Source organism: Candoia aspera, chromosome 1 (genome assembly GCF_035149785.1).
Source record: "Candoia aspera isolate rCanAsp1 chromosome 1, rCanAsp1.hap2, whole genome shotgun sequence".
In the NCBI taxonomy this organism is placed as follows: domain Eukaryota; kingdom Metazoa; phylum Chordata; class Lepidosauria; order Squamata; family Boidae; genus Candoia; species Candoia aspera.
The window spans coordinates 108770412-108784250 of record NC_086153.1 but is presented as its reverse complement, the minus strand read 5'-3'; the positions used below and the strand labels follow the sequence as shown (position 1 = coordinate 108784250).

The window sequence follows — 13839 nt, the reverse complement described above, 5'->3', positions numbered from 1 at the left end:
ATAGAAATATGATAAATTATTCCCTTTTCTTGCCCATCACTTAAAGGTTGGTTAAAAACAGGTAATACAAAATATCTAATTTTATATCTTATTTACTATAAACATGTGATTATGAAAATTTAGCTCAAACTATGCTTTGAAAAAATAATAAAGTTCTTATAAAAAAAAAGAAAATTCAGCTCAGACCAGGAAACCACAACAGTGCTTCTGTCACATGTAAATAATGCATAGATTAAGATTATATCTCAGGATGTAGAAAATATCAGTTTAAAAAAATAAAAATATAGCTGAAAATTTTTGCAGATCTCCAAATATATATATATATATATATAGAGAGAGAGAGAGAACTTATGAAATGGAGATGCTAAATATGATACTGCACTCACTAAAGATTGATATATGCCAAAAGTGAAGTAGGTGTTGCATTTTGTCTGCCTGAAGAGAACCTCAGAGAACCATCATAACCTTATATTGATAAGAATAAATTTGTTGTTGTTTATTCGTTTAGTCGCTTCCGACTCTTCGTGACTTCATGGACCAGCCCACACCAGAGCTTCCTGTCGGTCGTCAACACCCCCAGCTCCCCCAGGGACGGGTCCGTCACCTCCAGAATATCATCCATCCACCTTGCCCTTGGTCGGCCCCTCTTCCTTTTGCCCTCCACTCTCCCTAGCATCAGCATCTTCTCCAGGGTGTCCTGTCTTCTCATTATGTGGCCAAAGTATTTCAGTTTTGCCTTTAATATCATTCCCTCAAGTGAGCAGTCTGGCTTTATTTCCGGGAGTATGGACTGGTTTGTTCTTCTTGCAGTCCAAGGCACTCTCAGAATTTTCCTCCAACACCACAGTTCCAAAGCATCGATCTTCCTTCTCTCAGCCTTCCTTATGGTCCAGCTCTCACAGCCATATGTTACTACGGGGAACACCATTGCTTTAACTATGCGGACCTTTGTTGTCAGTGTGATGTCTCTGCTCTTAACTATTTTATCGAGATTGGTCATTGCTCTTCTCCCAAGAATTAAGCGTCTTCTGATTTCCTGACTACAGTCAGCATCTGCAGTAATCTTCACACCTAGAAATACAAAGTCTTTCACTGCTTCTACATTTTCTCCCTCTATTTGCCAGTTATCAATCAAGCTGGTTGCCATAATCTTGGTTTTTTTCAGGTTTAGCTGCAAGCCAGCTTTTGCACTTTCTTCTTTCACCTTCATCATAAGGCTCCTCAGTTCCTCTTCGCTTTTAGCCATCAAAGTGGTATCATCTGCATATCTGAGATTGTTAATGTTTCTTCCAGCGATTTGAACTCCAGCCTTGGATTCCTCAAGCCCAGCATGTCGCATGATGTGTTCTGCGTACAAGTTGAATAGGTAGGGTGAGAGTATACAGCCCTGCCGTACTCCTTTCCCAATCTTAAACCAGTCCGTTGTTCCGTGGTCTGTTCTTACTGTTGCTACTTGGTCGTTATGCAGATTCTTCAGGAGGCAGACAAGATGACTTGGTATCCCCATACCACTAAGAACTTGCCACAATTTGTTCGGGTCCACACAGTCAAAGGCTTTAGAATAGTCAATAAAACAGAAGTAGATGTTTTTCTGAAACTCCCTGGCTTTTTCCATTATCCAGTGGATATTGGCAATTTGGTCCCTAGTTCCTCTGCCTTTTCTAAACCCAGCTTGTACATCTGGCAATTCTCGGTCCATGAATTGCTGAAGTCTCCCTTGCAGGATCTTGAGCATTACCTTACTGGCATGTGAAATGAGTGCCACTGTTCGATAGTTTGAACATTCTTTAGTGTTTCCCTTTTTTGGTATGGGGATATAAGTTGATTTTTTCCAATCTGATGGCCATTCTTGTGTTTTCCAAATTTGCTGGCATATAGCATGCATTACCTTGACAGCATCATCCTGCAAGATTTTGAACAGTTCAGCTGGGATGCCATCGTCTCCTGCTGCCTTGTTATTAGCAATGCTTCTTAAGGCCCATTCAACCTCAGTCTTCAGGATCTCTGGCTCTAGCTCCCTGACCACACCATCAAAGCTATCCCCGATATTGTTATCCTTCCTATACAGGTCTTCCGTATATTCTTGCCACCTTTTCTTGATCTCTTCTTCTTCTGTTAGGTCCTTGCCATCTTTGTTTTTGATCATACCCATTTTGGCCTGGAATTTACCTCCGATGTTTCTAATTTTCTGGAAGAGGTCTCTTGTCCTTCCTATTCTATTGTCTTCTTCCACTTCTGCACATTGCTTGTTTAAAAATAATTCCTTATCTCTTCTGGCTAACCTCTGGAATTTTGCATTTAATTGGGCATATCTCCCCCTATCACTGTTGCCTTTTGCTTTCCTTCTTTCTTGGGCTACTTCTAGTGTCTCAGCAGACAGCCATTTTGCCTTCTTGGTTTTCTCTTTCTTTGGGATGTATTTTGTTGCCGCCTCTTGAACAATGTTGTGGACTTCTGTCCATAGTTCTTCTGGGACCCTATCTACTAAGTCCAGTCCCTTAAATCTGTTCTTCACCTCCATTGCATATTCCTTAGGAATATTAGTGAGCTCATATCTAGCTGATCTGTGGGTCTTCCCTAATCTCTTTAGTCTGATCCTAAATTGTGCAAGAAGTTCGTGATCGGAACTACAGTCAGCTCCAGGTCTTGTTTTTACCGACTGTATAGATGTCCGCCACCTTTGGCTGCAAAGGATGTAGTCAATCTGGTTTCGGTGTTGTCCATCTGGGGAAGTCCATGTATAAAGCCATCTCTTAGGTTGCTGGAAGAGATTGTTTGTTATGGACATTGAGTTGTCTTGGCAAAATTCTATCAGCCTATGTCCTGCTTCGTTTTGTTCTCCCAGGCCATGCTTACCTGTAATTCCAGGTATCATTTGACTGCCCACCTTAGCATTCCAGTCTCCCATGATGAAAATAACATCTCTTTTAGGCGTGTTGTCCAGTAGGTGCTGCAGATCATCATAGAACTGCTCTACTTCAGCTTCTTCAGCATCTGTGGTTGGGGCATATATTTGGATCACTGTGATGTTAGATGGCTTGCCCTGAATTCAAATTGAGATCATTCTATCGTTTTTTGGATTGTATCCAAGCACTGCTTTAGCCACTTTACTATTAATTATGAAGGCTACTCCATTTCTTCTGTGGTCCTCTTGTCCACAGTAGTAGATCTGGTGGTCATCTGATGTGAAGTGGCCCATTCCAGTCCATTTCAGTTCACTGACACCCAGAATGTCTATCTTTAATCTTGACATCTCACCAATAACCACATCCAATTTGCCCTGGCTGATAGATCTTACATTCCAGGTTCCAATGGTGTGTTGATCCTTAGAACATTGGATTTGCCGTTCACCACCAGCACCGTCGGCCGCTAGCCATCTTTTCGGCTTTGAGCTAGCTGTGTCATCACGTCTGGGGCTAGTTGAACTCATCCTCTGTTCGTCCCCAGTAGCATTTTGACCATCTTCCGACCTGAGGGTCTCATCTTCCGATGGTATACCGACATATCTCTGGTTGTACTGATCCATTGAGTTTTCATGGCAAGAATACTGGGGTGGGTTGCCATTACCTTCCCCAGGGATCGCATTTAGTCTGACCTCTCTGTCATGACCTTCCCGTCTTGGGTGGCCCTTCACGGTTTAGCTCATGGCATCATTGAGGTGCTCAAGCTCCAGCACCACGACAAGGTAACGATCCTTTGCTGAAGAATAATAAATTGTTACATGTGAATTGTGAAAATATGGCAGATGAGCTAATTAGAGGTGAGTTGATTGAGCAAATCACAGTGCTTCTTGAAAGAAATTGCTTGCTTTTAGAACCCAAAAGAAAAATAATGACCTTATGGAAAGCAAAGTTCAAGTTGTGGTTCCATTATGAAGAGGGAGGGAGGGAGGAGGAAAGTGAAAGGAAAGATAAGATAAGAAAAACATACTCTGCGAAGTCAGAGGACAAGCAATTCATGATTTGATTGTAAGCCTGCATTATTATCTTATATATCTTATTTATTTACTATCCCACCTTTATTATTTTTATAAATAACTCAAGGCGGCGGAAATGCCTAATACTCCTTCCTCCTCCTATTTTCCCCACAACAACAGCCCTGTGAGGTGGGTTGCATGCAAGAAACATAGCATGACTTGGAGAGCTGACCGTAGGAAGGATTGCACCATTTGTTCATATGTCAGAGAGCAGTTGATAATCATTAGCTTAGTAGTTATGGTGCCAGATATTTGTAATATGAGAGCAGACAATCAGTTTTGGACACCTTGAAGATAGGGCTACTTGTTCGCAATTGACTTTTGTTGACTGTAGCAAATGCCTTTAGATCTCAGTGTTGCCCACAGTGGCATTTCTATATTTCAGATGGGGTGGGGGGAAACTTGTTTTAATTGTGACAATCCTTATTAGAAATTAATAGTTGCAAAACATTTCAAATGTTTCATTTCAAATTTGAAACACTTGTGAGCTCTGAGAGGCTACTCTGAGCATTCTGGAAGTGTTCTGAGCTTGAAATGGCCCCAAACCGATCTTAAAACATTTGTTTTGAGCTCAAAACAGGTTGTTTTCAAACTCAAGACACTTCCAGAATGGTTGAGGTAGCCAAGAAACATGTGGAGTTCAAAACCTTTTGTGCACTCTGATGGAAACACTGCTTTTCATCAGTTATAAACATATGCAATGAAAACACCTACAGTATGACTATTTAGAGAAGTTTTTCCCCCTTCAGGAATATTCCTTTTTTCTGATTATACAACATTATTCCAATATATGTCTTTCAGGGAATCTCAGAAAACTGTAATTTGAAATCTCAAACTAGATTTTTGCACAGTGTTTATAAAAAGAAGAGTTGGGCAGCATTGTGAACTGGGCTGTCTCCACATAATCCAACAGGCCTCAGAGATTAGTGGGAAAGGGGAAAAAAAAGTCCTGAGCAGAATAAATAGATGATACGTTACCATAAATTAAGATTTTATTATGTTTTTACTTTTCAAAAAAACCTTAATACAATTTGCTGTTTTTAGATAACTTTTTCCAGTTTATTGTTACAGTGTCTGTAATAATAATGGATCTCAACTCTCAGCTAGTGTTAGAAAGCAAGTAAAACCATGTAAAGTTTGACCATAGGATTTTACTGCTTGAGAGTGCAAGCAACTCTATTTTTAGTGTTATTTTTGCACATGTAATTATTTTATATAAATGACACATTATGATGCTCACTGCTCATGCTCTGATGCCTATGGAGCTTTCCATGCACATATTGGATATGGAGTAGTGTCTAGGATGAAAAAGCTGTCCTGGTGGTGCACCAGCAGTTGACCCCCATCAGCTGGCCTTCAACCAACTTTAGAATGCTCTGACAGCAATTCAATTCTCTATATAATGAGATCTCTTACATTTTTAATCACTATTTCCATTGTATGAAATACTATATAATCTCTTCACTTGCATTATGCAAGGATTTAATTTTCTTTTAAAAATCAGACAATAGTTTATTATTTTTATTGCTTTCATATTTTAACAGAATTTAAAAAATATTGTTAAATCTAGAATTAAGAAGTTTTACTTCAGGAACTTGTATAGGAGCAGTATCTTTGGTGGTTAATTTGCCTTTACTTGTTTTCCACAAGTACAAATACAAATTTCAGCATCTCTGCAGCCTGCAACTGTACCTGCCTAAGCCAAATATCCAAAGTCTTCCATGTATTTCCATTTGTGGTCAGAATCACTCACATTACAAAGTCCCTTTAGGATGGATGATTGTAGGACGAAAAGCCTTCATTCGCTGGCTCCCTATGAAGGCCTTGTCCATACAGTTGTACTGGAAAGTTGACTCTAGTGTGAGACCAGCTAAGGGAAGGCAGTCCAGAACGCTCATGTGTTGAGCATTCCAAACATCATAAAGCTGAATGTAATGATAAGATTGTCCCAATTTCAAACCTTTGAAATGCATGAGGCAGGAGCACGGCTGTTTGTAATGTCTTATACGGAAGGGGCTTGGGCTTGTTGGGAGTAAATACAGGTTGCGTTGGTTCAGTCCCACGGTTATCTTGTATTGTCCTGCCCTGTCCTGTCCTGCATGGACAGCAACAGGTATACTGACTTTTGTCTCAGGACCAAACCACACAACTGATGAGCTTGTGGAAGATAAACCAAACTTAGTAGCCACTACTTCTATTATGGAAGAACAATGTTAGGTGGTGAAATTTCTTGGAAAAAAGGAGATGCAGTACTTAGTGTAAGAACTGCTCTTATCCCTTGTCGTTTTCCAGTAAAAAACACTTTCATTTTCCCATATGTTTGCATGTTTATAATCTGGTATTATGTGCAGTTTTCTTTAATAACCATGGAGCTGTGTATGTGCGTAGAAGCTGTTAAAAAGCAAATATGTAGAAACCTTCAAACTGCCTCTTTCCAAAGTACTTTTCTCTTTCATCAAAGCAGCTGTCCAGTATTTTTGTCACACACACACACACACAGAGAGTGTGTGTGTATTTATGTATGTATGTGTATATACTGTGTGTATGTATGTATGTATTTATACATACTGTATATATATACATACTGTATATATATACACACACACACACACTGTGTGTGTGTGTATGTATGTATGTGTATATACTGTACACACATACACACACACGCACACTGAAAATGAGCAACCTTGCTAATCCAGAGAATCACATTAATATACACACACACACACACACACATACACATACTGTATGTATATGTATATGTATATACACACACACACTGTGTTTGTGTGTGTGTATATACATATACACATACATATATTAAAGCGATTCTCTGGATCAGGAAGACTGCTCATTTTCACTGATACATATTTTAAACTGAAAGCCGTTACTCTAATCTCATGTATAAATACAATCCAGGCATTAAATATTCATTAAATCTTAATTATGATAGCACAAAATTCCCCTGTGCTTTTTCTGAAAATGTGAGTGATCCTAGATTTAATTAAGGTGGTTAGGGAGTCAGAACAGAACCTTGGGTGGTAGGGGAGCCCAAGAGCACAGTTATAATATTTCTTATTGTATCTATAAAAATCAAGCCAAAGGAAAAGGCCAGTGGGGGATGTAAAAGCCTTTATAAATGACACATGATAGAAAACTGCAAAGAATCCACAGTACTTACATCCCTACTGCTTCTACTTCAGCTCCGGAGGGATTGTTGCAAATGTTTCTAAAACTAATTTGAAAGCAATAGAAAGAAAATGTAATGGCAGTAATGCCATTGCTTAAGTGACTGGGAACATTGTCACAATGTGAACATGCGCACACAAAACACCTGGGTGCATGATTTTGTTGCATTTGGGGAAAAGAAAGCAACTGAACATCTGTATCATCTTAGTCTAGCACAGGGGCTGCAAGCCAGTCAGCCATTAAATGCATCATATAAAGGCATAAATGAATAGGCTGGATCCCAACCACTACTCTCTGTTCCTCTAAATGGGAAATGGGTATGAACAGAATTAGGGGAAGATTGTATTCTAGACTAGAAAACTGGAAATCCATTTGTAATAATTCCATGAAATTGGAAGAGATGCTTCAAAGCACTATTTTCATGAGACAAAGCCTTTGATTAACATTGCTACCTGCAACAAAATCTGTTTCTTCAAGATGCCAGCCAGCCATCTATGCAGGATACTCCATTCCATTCTTTTCTCCCTCTCTTTCTTCCCCAGCTGCCTGTCAGCACTCTGAGGTCACTGAGTATTCTCATTCCTCATTAAGCAGTTCTAGTTGCCCCTCTTAAGTTGTTACAGATTTTTCTAAACCTTGGGGTTGGTACAACCTTACTGATACCTCCCACTTGTAGAAGAGTGGTGCCACTCTGGCTCCCTAAGATTCTGGAGCCAAAAATAAATTTGCTTTTAGTATACACACTTCCACATTTTTCCAATAGAAATAATGTAAGTACCACTTTGAATTCTAGTGTTTCCCGCCAATATACCAGTGTACTCTTGGCTGTTACCTGACCTGTCACTACTTTTTCTGACAGGCAGTATTTAATCTTTTCCTTAGAGCCTCTAGACTGGGGTGAACAAATCTGGTAGATGGGAGCTATGCATAATTGGGGAGGGGGTGTGCAATGGAAAGACAATATCAAACATAATAGATATGGTTGGGATTTCTATAGTTTTTCTACATGTTGTTGTTGTTCCTGTTGAGGGGTGTGTGTTTCTTTGTACTTTTAATTTTGTAAGTGTATGATAGAGTTCTACTACATTTTGTATGTGTGTTTGATTAAAAAAAAGATGGATATCTTTCTGCCAAATTTTGGCAGTTGTGTCAATGAAATTTGGTGGTGCAATCAGGGTCACCCAGTGACTACAGAAAGGGCTTTGGAGACCATAATACTGCCCATTTCTTTTCTAGAGTGTATAGCAGCCAATTCTGACCTCCAAGAATGCACAGAAACATAGTTCAGAATAAGTTAAAAATGACAAGTTACAATTCCTTTTGTACAGTTCCTACAATTTTCTAGGATTTTCAGAATTTGGAAACATGAAGCAAGTCTGAACTCTCAGATTCTTCATGGGACAACATCAGACAAATTTTCAGAGCTATTAAGTAATACCTAATGATTTTTACACATTTTCCTTTTGTTTCTCCATTAGAGGGACATTATCTTCTCCTCAAATTTCTTTAACTATTTGCTCAAAGTGTTTGTCATTTAAATACATCAACAGATAATAAATAGCGTTTTGACATATTTTTGAAACTGAACATACTTGTGGAGTGGAGAAGGAAAGGCTTCTAACTTTATGTATTAAATAAAGAAAGAGGATGGATTTCCGCATCTAAATTGCCACTTTAAATTGTTATTTGATAAAAAAGGGGCTGTGCTTTTTTTTGTACTAGATCAAATATAATAGGATATGATCTGAGTGAAGAGAAAAAGGGCACAAGCTTCCATATGTACTGCTTTTTCTGATTAAAATAGCAACACATATGCACTGTCATGAGATCTACTCAGTCACCAATTTCTTCTGCCCTGATATTACAGATTACTTCAGAATTTAGTCAGTGCTAAAGCAGAAAATAGATTTTCTCATATGTTTCTCTGGGGGAAAAAAAACTGTCATGTTTTAATAATGTATTTGTCCTCTTCAGCAACTTTAAATATATTGCAAATACACTTGAGCTGCAAAAAGATAACATCTCTGCATCAATTTCCCACCCCCTAATGTTAGCATGAAGACAAATGGAGCAGTTCCTACAGTCAGATTTCAGATCTGATGCTCAGGAGTGTTATGCATACAGCTCTGATAAATATTGTTTACATGTAATATGATGGATCTGGGAAAAACAGAGCATTGCTTAACTGCATTCTTTAAAGAATGTCCATAGCTCAATGCACATAGTAGTGGAAGATGAAAATCAAGATATCACTCTACATGGATTTAGACTTATAGTGACAAACATAGTCTGAGACTAAAGTTCAGGCTTATACACCTGTCTGACTTTTTTCTCTTTACATGACCAAATGAGATAAAAGTTCCCGGTTCTCATCTGCATCAAATTATCATGTGCTATTTTTTATGAGGTTACCCTAAGTGATTTGTCCTCAAACCACATAAAAATCAGACCAATATTTGTAGCAGTTACAATTTTTAAAGCATTTCAGTGAAATGTTTAGTGATCGTAAAGGTGGATAAGACAAGTAAATAACAGTCAAATGCTGCATTGCTACCTTGAACCCCATTGTACATGTAAAACTGTAACTGTGCCCTGCCAACAGTAACTCGCTCACCCCCTAGATTACTGCAAGGCGCTCTGCATTGGGCTGCCTCTGTAGACTAACCAGGAGCTATAGTCGGTACAAAATTCAACCATTCATCTATTGGTGAGTGAGAGCCCCTATTCTTCAATAACACCAGTGTTGCAGGGATGGAAAATTCTCCTTTAGAGCTATAAAGCCAGCTCTCAAAAGATCTTCTGCTTCATTGGTAGAATCTTCATCCAATCCCCATGTCTCAAGGAGGGATGTTAAGGGTTCTTTCCTGCATGAACTTCAGGGGGACATGTTCTTCAGTTATGGTTCCATCCCTCTGGAACATCCATTCCCTGCAATGGGACCTATGGGGCTCTCTCTACTTATGTTTAGAAAAGTGATTAAGGCTGAGTGGTTTCATAGAGTTTTTAATTTTTAAGGTTACTGGAGGTGGCAAGCCAAGGATTTTTTAATTACATTGTGCAGTTGTCATTCTGTTTTAATTGTATTTATTATGTTTGGTTGATTTTAAACATATATTTAAACACACATTTTAAATATATATTTAGAATTGGAGTGTGGCAGTTTATACTAAATATAACAAGCAAGCACACACATACACACATGCAGGTCATTAATTAAAAGTATGCTTATCTTTCCCTCTGCCACATTATTTTTCATGTAGCCTACAAGCTTTCTAAAAGGAACTATAACACACCAAATGTATCAAAACATGTGGTTAGTAGTATGGATCTGATAATTGTTAATGATAGTGAATCCCATTTAGAAACGGAGTGAAGAAATGAGGCAAACTATCCTCTAAATTCTGGTGGGGATCTCATTTGTGGACCCTAGAGCCCAGAATGACAGGGCTGTATTTTGTGGAGCTTTTTATTTTGGGAAGAGCAGTTCTTTCTCATTTAACACTTCAGAATTAAGTGGAACAATTTAAAATGCAGTATCCACACTGGAGTCTGATCTTGAGAAATGTGACTGTTATCCAGTCAAAGGCTTATGTAATTATAAAAATTTTGATGGAATCATGGGCTGTATGACTTGTAAGGGACCTATAGGACATCCCATCCTATCCCCTACCCAGTGCATGAATCCACTAAACCATTTTCAACAAGTCTAGCTCCAGCCTGAAGACTTTTAGTGAGGGAGATTACACCGCTGTTCTAAACAGACTGCTCCAATAGTTAACATTCAGAAAATTCCTCCTAATATTCAAGTTGAATCTCTTTTCTATTAATTTCAACTGGTTGGCCCGTATCCTACTCTTAGTTTCAACAGAGAACAGGTCCTCTATCTCTTGTGCATGACAGCCTTTTATATGTAGGCCTTTATCATCTATAAAAAGAAGAGTCTATTCTTTTGGAAGCTAAATATGCTTAGTTCCTTTAAACATTCTTCATAGGATTTGGCTTCCAGATCCCTTATCATGATAGCTTCTTTGTGATCCAACAACAGCTTCTTCATGTCCCTTTTAAAGTGTCATATTCAGAATGCAGTTACATTCTATGACCTGGATGCAGTGCTTTTCCTAATGCAGCCCAATATTTCATTGGTCTTTTAAGCTGCCACCTACTTATATTCAGGCAGTGGTTTATTAGAACCCCTAAATCTTGTGCATCGCTGTCAAGCCAGATCTTTTCAATCCTGTATCCATGCACATGACTTTTCTTGCTTAAATTCAGGACCTAAAACTTGTCACTATTGAATCTCATCTTTGACCCAGTGTTAAAACTTTCACTTTGAATTGTGATGTTGTCCTCTATAAAATTAACCAATTCCCTTTGCAAATTTGATCAATATTTCTTCCACTCCTTCCTCTGGATCATTTACAAAGGTACTGAAAAGCATAGGGCTAAAATCTATCAGGTTCTACAAGATTTTTTGATGCTTTACCTGAAATATGGCAGGTACTGAAAGAAAAACAACACCAGAGTAGGATGAAAAGCATAAGGCTGAAATCCATCAGGTTCTACAAGACTTTTTGATGCTTTACCTGAAATATGGCAGGTACTGAAAGAAAAACAACACCAGAGTAGGATGAAAAGCATAAGGCTGAAATCCATCAGGTTCTACAAGACTTTTTGATGCTTTACCTGAAATATGGCAGGTACTGAAAAAAAAACACCAGAGCAGGATTATGAACATCTTTTAGGGAAGGAGAACTCCATTAATAATCAGCTCCCTATTATTTATCCTGCAGTTCAGGAAACACAGCTGAGTAGAACCTGGATGTCATCAAGATAATGTTCCTTTCTGGCAGTAAATCAGGAGAGGGCAACCCTTGACCCACAAATCCTATATGGCCTTTCCCCCCTTTTTTTGAGTCTCCCAGAGTGGCTAGTATAGTGGGGTGTGTGTCTGTGTCTGTGTGTCTGTGTTTTTCTGTTTTCTTGTTTATGCCTCTTCTTTTTTCTTGATAATGTCTTTTTAAAATAAATAAGCAGTCAAACAGGTGTGCCAGTCCTCTAATAAACTCAGCACATCCATTCTCCTGAATCAGCTTGCCTCTAAGGGAAGAGAAAAGTAGAAATTTCCAGTCCTATCCCCTCCAGTAACATTATTGTATCACCAATACATGGCTCCCTCACCCCTGGACTTCAAAAGCCAAAAAAGAAAGAAAGAAACAAAACAGATTCTGGTAACAAAGGAATGTTCCATATACAATCTAGAGACTAAAAAGGATGGTATATGCTACCACTTTGAGTGGGAGGGAATCTAGATTGTATTCTATTGACATAGAAACTTGTGTGGTACTATGCTATGCAGCAACAAACTTTCTGATGCTGGAGCAAAATAATTCCCTGTAAAAATAATAACAATAGTGTTAGGCATATTTACCCAAAGGAGAATTCCTATGTCCAGTAGTGTCTAAAAGCTACAAGCAGAGGTGATTTGCCCTGCCTTCTCTGGCATAGTAAGCCTTTACATACATTCAATAGGATCTTCTTCCACTTTTAACCAGGTAGAGCAAGAATGTTTCTATAATATGGTTCTAAAAAGGAAGAGTGTGGTGAGGGCCTCCTCTGACAGTGGATGCTGATGGTCAGGAAGTAGTGGCAGTGGGGTCAAAGACAAACCTGGCTTACATTCTCCAAGGTAGCCTGTTTCCTCCCATTTCAGAGGGAGATAACTTTTCTGTTTCTACTGAGGAAGAACATTCAGTTGCCAGCCTGGTCATTTCCTACATGTGGAATTAGACAGGAGCACTATCTCATTTGCCTAAAGCGGCAATATATTTCATGCTGGATGGAAGTGCAACTGGGGGCAAAGTACATTTCAATATATCCTATGGTAGACTTACCAGCTTACTGCTGTTCACACAGAAAAGGGGGAAAACCACATCCTAAATGCATTTCTGATATTAAAAACCACATGTGCAGAAGGTACGATCTGCATTCTCTCCTGAAAAGCAGGAGAGTGAAAATGAACCATCAATGGGCTTCAGCATAAAACCATATTTTCTTTCAAAGCAGTCAAAGTTTCCCATCAAGTGAGGCTTCCCGTGCCAATGGATGTGCTTTAGTAACATTCTGCCAGGGACCACGCTTTTAAGAGCCTACTTTAGTAATCTGTGCTCTCCCTCTTCTGTCCTGCAGGGTCTCCCTACAGAGACAAGATAACTATAGCAATTCTTCACCTGCAAGAGGAAGGCAAGCTGCACATGATGAAGGAGAAATGGTGGCGAGGAAATGGTTGTCCAGAAGAGGAAAGCAAAGATGCCAGTGCCCTTGGAGTACAAAACATTGGTGGCATCTTCATTGTTTTGGCAGCAGGATTGGTACTTTCCGTCTTTGTGGCAGTGGGGGAGTTTTTGTACAAATCCAAAAAAAATGCCCAGTTGGAGAAGGTAAATATTGCCCTTTTCACATTTAATTCTGCAGTTATGGTCTAGTCAGAATCTCTTGGACAACCAACTGAAAAGCCATTCTGATGTCTTTCATAGTTTTGCTCACATCATTAAAGTTCTTAGTGAATGAGCACTGGAGTTTTCATCTTTACAACTTTTAATTTGTCGTCAATATTTTTAATTGTAGCCAGCTTTCAGGACAAGTGACTATTTCTCCTCTTATTCAAGCTTGAAAAA

At 38.9% G+C, this 13839-nt stretch overlaps 1 protein-coding gene across 2 annotated transcripts in view; it reads left to right on the top strand.

Moving 5' to 3' along the window:
- Positions 1 to 13839, top strand: part of GRIK2 (glutamate ionotropic receptor kainate type subunit 2) — a 527196-nt gene that overhangs the window by 497181 nt on the left and 16176 nt on the right. For both annotated transcript variants that reach the window (XM_063311694.1, XM_063311703.1), the window contains exon 15: positions 13352 to 13602. In XM_063311694.1, the coding sequence (XP_063167764.1) occupies positions 13352 to 13602 (251 nt within the window). The remainder of the gene's footprint in view (positions 1 to 13351; positions 13603 to 13839) is intronic.